Source organism: Arachis ipaensis, chromosome B10 (assembly GCF_000816755.2).
Source record: "Arachis ipaensis cultivar K30076 chromosome B10, Araip1.1, whole genome shotgun sequence".
NCBI classification, from domain to species: Eukaryota; Viridiplantae; Streptophyta; class Magnoliopsida; order Fabales; family Fabaceae; genus Arachis; species Arachis ipaensis.
Genome location: NC_029794.2, coordinates 84,597,782 through 84,605,523, shown reverse-complemented (window position 1 = coordinate 84,605,523; position 7,742 = coordinate 84,597,782). Strand labels below are relative to the sequence as shown.

The 7,742-nt window shown below is 39.8% G+C and overlaps 1 protein-coding gene across 1 annotated transcript; it reads right to left on the bottom strand.

Annotated features, from left to right (window-relative positions):
* On the bottom strand, window positions 419–4,230 carry LOC107620729 (probable 1-deoxy-D-xylulose-5-phosphate synthase, chloroplastic). Its single transcript, XM_016322855.1, has 3 exons — window positions 4,096–4,230; window positions 689–889; window positions 419–568 (listed from the first exon to the last, which is right to left on the bottom strand). Exons 1-3 carry the CDS (start codon window positions 4,228–4,230, stop codon window positions 419–421), a joined length of 486 nt encoding a protein of 161 aa, XP_016178341.1.

Below are 7,742 nucleotides of genomic sequence, written 5' to 3'. Positions count from 1 at the left end.
TCAATGTTTTTAACATGATCAAGTAAGTGATAGAAAAGAGAGGTATCAAATTTGTAAAACAGTAAAGATAAAAATGAGAGAGAGATCAAGCAAAAATACCATGTAAAATGCCATTTTGTAGATTCTTCCAATTTTGGATTGAGTTTGTAACAATCGATCTAAAAGAAAAACTATTTTAAATTTGGTCATTTCATGAACCAACTTCCTAGCAAATAGCATTGAAAAATTGACATTATTTCTTTCTTGCAAAATAGCAACTAGCTGATACTACTATTTGATATAACTATATTGTTACTAACATTTACATAATTCACATTCTAATAGTAGTAGCTTGTTTGTGTTACACAAGGTGATTTATATAGTTAACATGTGGATATTGTGGAGAGTGAAAATTTAACCATTCTTGATATTTCTCTTTTTATGACATAATCTCTAGTGCCTTCCTTGTCTGTCCAACTACATTGAACACAATTACTGCTATCCGAGTTGGAGCAAGGCCAGCTTTAGACAACTGATCAGTAGGTGATCCGTGGTCAATATAACGATCTGGAAGAACCATTGGCCTCCACTACGCAGTTGTTATGCAAAAAAATGCATGAGTTATCCGCAATTTATAATATCTTTAAAGATGCATATAACAAGTGCTTTAGTTCTAATTTAAGTTGACAAGTCTTGTTTGGATTTTTACCTTCAATTTTTCATCTAGAAGACCATCAAGGGCCATGAACTGAACAACATGAGACTCGAATCCTCCAATCGATTCTTCTTCGACAGTGATCAAAACTTCGTGTGATTTTGCTAGGCTGCGAATAAGGAAACGATCCAATGGCTTGCAGAACCGTGCATCAACAGTTATGCACAAGCCATAATACTCCACTAAGCCTAGAAACTACAAAATAATAGACATATTTGGTTTCTTATTTGGCAGCATTAAACCCATGAAAATAGCCAATTCAAGTATAAAAAATTTTCAGGTTTCAATACCAAAAACCTTTTACTTTTCAACCTAGTGAAAAGTAAATAGGGATGAGAAGAAAATCTTAAATTCATCAAAGCATAACTAAATGATTGCTTTCGCTTTAACCAATAAAATAGAGTGAAACTCAATTGTAACACAGAATAAAATGAACATCCGCATACATAGTATATTGAACATCCGCTATAGTTGATAATAAACATCTAACAAATTATTCAAATAATAAAATGGTGTACAGAAGAAGAAAATTCCAGTAACTTAACCAAAGCCGTTGAATAAACATCTATTTATCAAATAAATCAATAGCCATCAACTAACCTATTGAAGCAGCGATGAGGGAGGCGGTCACCGTCGGGTCCGGTGCGAGAGAGTGCGACGCCGGGTGCGGAAGTTTGGCAGCGCAGTGATAAACCCCAATTTTGTGGTTTATCTTGTTCTTAATTTAGGGGATTTTATCACCTTTTCTCACATTTATTCAATGAAATAGCATGGTTTTGTAATTCTCCCTTAATTTGTGCTTAAGTGTAAAAACATGCTTTTTGGGCCTTAAAATAGCTAAATTTAATTCACTTTAATTCCATTCGATGCCTTGATATGTTTGTTGAGTGATTTCAGATTCATAAGGTAAGTATTGGATGGAAGAAGTGAAGAAAAAAGCATGCAAAGTGGAGAATTCATGAAGAAATGAGCATTTGGAGAATTGAGGGCCACACGCATGCGTCAGCCACGCGTACGCGTGAGTAGGAGTTTTGGTCAGCGACGCGCACGCGTCATTCACGCGCACACGTGACGTTCGGCACGTGACTCACTTAAAGTGAATTCGCTGGGGCGATTTCTGAGTTGCCCAGGCCCAAATCTAACTCATTCCTGAGTCTATTTCATGCAGAATTCAAGCTTGGGCAAAGGGGGGAGCACTTAGTTGTAGAGTAGCATCATGTAGTTTAGTTTCTAGAGAGAGAAACTCTTCTCTCTAGAATTAGGATTCTTAGGTTTAATTGCATCTTAGATCTAGGTTTAATTCATGCTTTGATTTACTTTTCCTTTACACTTTCTTATTTCTTTACTTTTACTTTCCTAGTTTAGTATTTTACTCATTGTATATGTTTACTTTGTTGTTGATGTATTCTTGTTCCCTTTATTTTTCTTTAATGCAATTTATGTTTCATGTTCCTTTGTTGTTGATTTGAGTTGTTGTTGTTAATTTCCTTGCAATTGGTGGTTGTTAGATTTTATTCTTGTTGTCATTTTATCTTGCTTTCCTTTTATGCCTTCCAAGTGTTTGACAAAATATTTGGAAGGATGTTAGAGTAGATTTTTTAGCATTCTTGGCTTAGAAAGAGGAATTAGGCAATCTTGAGTCATCAATATCCAACCTATATTGGTGATCTAGAGTTGTTAGCTAGTACTGTTTCCATTGACTCTAATCTCTTACTAATTCAATTAGTGAGTTGATTCGGACTTTTGGATTGAGATTAGCTAGTCTTATTTGACTTTCTCCCTATGTGAAGATAACATTATATCTTCTTCCATAGTTGGAGATGACGAAATAGGATAAATTCTTGTTAATCATTGTATGACTAGGATAAAAAGCCTATGATCTTAATCCTTCCCATGAATGTCTCTCTTTATTAATTACTTTCTTTACTTTTCTTGTCATCTATTTTCTTGCCCTTTTATTAAATCAAACCCCCCTCGTTCCTTCATAACCAATAATTGATCACTTCATTGCAATTCCTTGTGAGACGACCAGAGGTTTAAATACTTCAGTTAATTTTCATTGGGGTTTGTACATGTGACAACCAATCTTTTAAACTTTGATTGAGCATTGCTTGTCGGTTGGGAACTATACTTGTAACGAGGTTATTTCTCTTTTATCGAGAAAAAATTCTTAACCGACGGTTTTACTCATATCATGCGGCGACAGCAACCAGGAGCTTCTTTGCCTAGACAAACATAACCCAAATTAAAAAAAGTATATAAACCACAGTGGTTAAAAACCAGGAAATCAGCACCAACCACAGTAAATTTTCTTCCAAATCAGTGCAATAAATCAAACATATACACCTTCACGCAGATGCAGCACACCCATTTCAATCAACCATTAACTAAATCCTTTGCATGAACAGCTATTCTTGAAATAAACAACCAACAAGTAACTAACCTTTGGCAGCAACGAGCAAGAGGGGAAAACCACGACGTTAGGGGCGTTCACGTGAAAACAGCGGTGGCGCGAAGAAGCTCTAGGGGTTAGCGCTGGGTCAGGTGCGATGGAGTGCGACTCTGGATGCGTACGGTTGGTGGCGCAGTGACGGCTATCGGGAGCTCCTCTGCGACTTCAACGTTCGACGGTTGTGTGAGGAAGGCGCGCTGGAAGGGGGGAGCAGCGCACGATCTCCATGAAATGGCCGACCTTGATTCTTGCGGGAGGAGTGTGTGGGTGGCGCCGGATGTCCAGTTTGCAGTGGACTACCGCAGGAGGTTCTATTGCAGCGCCGACAGTACGGGATATTGGGGTGTGGGTGGGTGGCGGGAGGATGGTTAAAACCTGAATAGTCAAAATTAGGGTTTGGTGGGGAAGGGGTGTTTTTATTCTATTGGGTCAATTCTAAAGCCCATTGTAGCCATTGTAAAGATATCTCATTGTCTCCCTAGCAGAATTCGTATATAATAACATATGCAAGTGATATAAATGAAGTTAAAATTAAAATTTTAGCAGTTTTAAGCTGAAAATTCTTGTCTCCTAACATTTTTATTTTTGTGAATATATATAAGGGATAACTACTGTTTTGGTAATTATGATTTGAGTTTAAAATCAAAATGTCCTTAATTTTATTTTTAATTCAAAATTGTTATCAATATTTCATTTGATATTAAAATCATTCTTTTGACAATTTTACCTTTATCTCACTAATCCTATGTCACTAACCTTATCTTCAACTCCATTACTAACAGCCACACACTCTTGGATAGAAAAAAAAGAGAGAAACAAAAAGAGTGAAAGAAGAATGTCGGATTGCAATCGTCGTCGATCAAATCTCTCTCTCTCTTTGAAGTAAAAGAGAGAAGGAGATAGAGAAGCAGAGGCGGCGACATATCAAAGCGACACCATTTAGGAGAACGAGAAGCGACGAATTCAAGTGGAACCAGGGAGGAAGTAGAGGCGATGTAAAAGCAGAGAAGCCACGACGGTACAAATGAGCAGCGACAGCCACCACGGTCAAAGCGGTAGCTTCCCTAGTCCTTGAAGTTCTCATTGTCGAAGTGCAGCGAGATTGAATGTTGTCATCGTCATCGAAGAGCAGCACTTTTAAATCTCCCTTTCCTCTATTTTCCAACGACAGTTTTGAAGACAAGTGGCGGTGACAGTTTCAACAGTCGTGGCTGTTTTGACAATTTTGACGATCTCTCCCTGTCTCTTTCTCTCTTATCTGTGTTCTCTCTCTCTTCTTTCGATAGTGGTGGTAGCAGATTCTTCACTGTCACTATCTAATCTTTTTTTTTATCATATTTTCAAAATATATGAATTACTATGATGTTGTTGAGTTTGAAGGATTGAATTCTTGAATTTTCTATTTTGAATTTGAATGTTGTGTCGTTGATGATGGATTCTTGAATCTGAATATTCTGTTATTGATTATGAATAAAATGGATAGTTGTGGGAAGAAATGGCTTATAGTTGGTGGGATAAAGGGTGGTGGTGGAGAATACTGGCTGATGGAGATGTTTTTGTCTTTAAATTTTTTTTTAAAAGAACCTTGGTAACGGTGCATCCTCATTAATGATTGCCCCGATTTTACCGTTATGCCCCTAACGTTCTTATAAATACTTTCCCTCTCTTTCGTTGTTTTGTTTCTGCGATCTTTCAAATTTCCCTTGCATTCGTTCGTGCTGCATTCTTGCGTTTTCGAAGGCTTTTGCTTCCAACCCTTATTTCTGGATAAAGGTTAGTTCTTTAATATGCCCTTGTAGATAAATTTGATTTGCAGACTTTAGTTTCGCATCCTCCTCCCTTTAGAGACCGTGTTGGTGATTTTTCTTTTCCCCTTGTAGGTTTTGTTACCCCCATTTTTATAAAAAGAAATGGCTTCTATAGATGCTCTCTCTCACTGGGTTGATGTCACGGTCTTAGGGGAGGAGTCCTCAGTCGATTCTGAGTTCATTACCAACCTTCACACTCATCACAGAATTTGTACTTCTGAGGATGACGAACCAAAATATGAATTGGTAGTCCCGGGTCCTGAAGACCGGGTTTGTTTTAGAAGAGTCAATGAGGCGGCCCCTCATTTTTTCTTTATGTATGAGTGCATGATCACCCGTTTGGGTGTTTTTCTTCCTTTTTCAAATTTTGAGATATCTGTTTTGCGTCACTGTCGAGTCGCTCCCACCCAACTTCACCCCAACTCTTGGGGTCTTTTGACAATTTATCAATTCATCAGCCAGGCTTTAGAGTTTCCGACTTCTTTAAAGAATTTTTTCCATCTTTTTCATATGACAAAACCCTTCAGTGGGCTAAACAATAAACAACAGTGGGTGTCGTTCCGAGCCATACAAGGTCGGAGAATCTTCACCCTTTTTGACGAATCCTTTCACGACTTCAAGAACTACTTTTTCAAAGTGCAAGCTGTAGAGGGTCACCACCCCTTTTTCCTGGATGATAATTCCTCTCCCCGATTTCCTTTATATTGGCTGGAGGTCTCCCCCTGCGAGAAATATGGTCTGGATGACCTAAATGAGGTAGAAGCAGCCATTGTGGGGTTCCTCCGAGAAGTGTGGGGGAGGCCCCCATACTTGGACACAAAAAAGTTTCTCCAGGGGTCTCCGACCTTTGTCCAGGCACAACTAGGTAGCTTTTATTTGTTTGCTGGATTTCTGACTTGTCTTATCTGACTTGTCTAATCTATCATTTGTTGCTTTTTTCAGAGATGGTAAAGGCAGACACTCAAGAATCTTACCAAAGGGTCCAGGAGGCTAAAGCAAGGTCTCGCGCCAGGACTGGTGGCGCTAGGGCAGTTATCTCTCCTCCTCCTCCTCCTCGGAATGTTGGGACTCCCTCTCAGCCCATTGTAATTTCTTCTTCAACTTTCTCTCAGCCACCCCCCTGCTCGACCTTCTTCTGAACCAGATAATAAGAAGCGCAAGACCTTCGAGTCTGGCTCTTCTGGTGAGGCGAAGGCGGATGCTCTTGCATTCGTCCGAAAGAACATCTATCCCAACGTTCGCATAAACATGGATGATGTTTCTGTTCGGCGCCACCTTACCACTCTGGTTGAGGAGAGCCTGAAGGCGGCGGGGGTTTGTGGCAAACTCTTGGATATTTTCGAGAAGGCCCCTCTTAGCTCTTTAGGGATGACCTCGAGGGTCGAAGAGCTGGAAGGAAGGCTTCTCATATATCAGGAGCATGAGGGGAAGTTGAAGGAGGAAGTCGCCAAGCTGAGGGAGGAGAGAGATAATCTCCGGGAGAGTGGGAGGAAGTTGCAAGCCCAATGCAACATGGAGGTGGATTTGAGGAAGGCAACGCAAGCCAGCTACAACAATTTATTTGATGATCTTGTGTCTGTAAAGAATGACTTGCTGAATGCCCGGAAGGCCTATACCGAGTTAGAGGACTCTATTGCAGATGGTGCTGATGAGGCTTGGCGGGTTTTTAAGGAACAGGTCGGAGTCATTGCTCCTGACTTGGACCTTTCTCCTTTAGGCCCTGATAAGATTGTTATTAATGGTGCCATCGTGGATCCTCCTGTCCCCGTGGTGGAGTCCGAGTCCGATTTGAAGACTCGGGAGCAGAGGATCATAGAGTCCCCTCCTCGCTCTAAGGACGCTCCGGGTTCTTCTACTGCTCCTCCGACTTCCTCTCCAGCCCTTGCTCCTGGCGTTCCTTCCGACTCTGCTGGTGGTGCTCCTTCTACTCCTCTTGCTAAGAAGTGATTTTGGCTATTGGGGCCCGGCCTGTGGGCCCCTCTTTTTAAACTCTTTATATTTATTTGTTGGTGTTTGAACAATTTTTGGCCTTTTAAGGCCGTAAACAAAACAATTTATGATGCCCTTTTTTAATAAGGGTTTAATTTAGCGTTTAAATAAATGCCCTTTTTTGGATAAGGGTTTTGAGTTACCTTATGCGCGCATGCTTTTCTATTCTTTTGATCTTTTCTGGAAAAAACCTTTTCTTTGGGGCTTGCCTGCTTTTCTGAATCTTTTTTGATCTTCAAGGCAGCCTTATAACTTTTTCTTAGTTTTTCCTATCTCTTTTTGTTATTCCTAGTACTCAATTTTGTTTCGTTGAGTTTTTCGTGACTTAGGCTACTTTTGCGATTCATTTTAATTTTACTCGGCTTCGCTTTCCGACTTATGAGTCGGACTCCCAAGTTTATCATGATCGACTTCTATAGCCTCTTTACGCCGACTTGTACCTCGTCGTTTTATCCTGACGACCATCTAGGTCGGTTCATGGGATTTTCACATTTTGTCGAGCTTAAATCGGCGCGTTTCATAGAAAGAGAATAAAAAGGGAATTTAAAAGAGATATTTAAAATGAAAGAGATCTTTATTAATTGAGGAGGTACCTTCTTGCTACTAAGGGCTTTTGATAATTTATTTTCCCTTAGCCCCTACTATGATGCCTCGTTAAAAACCCTTCTCCAGAAAAAACCCTTTAATTTTGGGAAAAAATCATGAAGTTGGGAAAAGAGTACATCAGGGAGTAGGGTTCGCTTTTTAGCTATAGTACCTTTTCATATTACAAGCATGCCATGATCTTGGTAACTCGTTG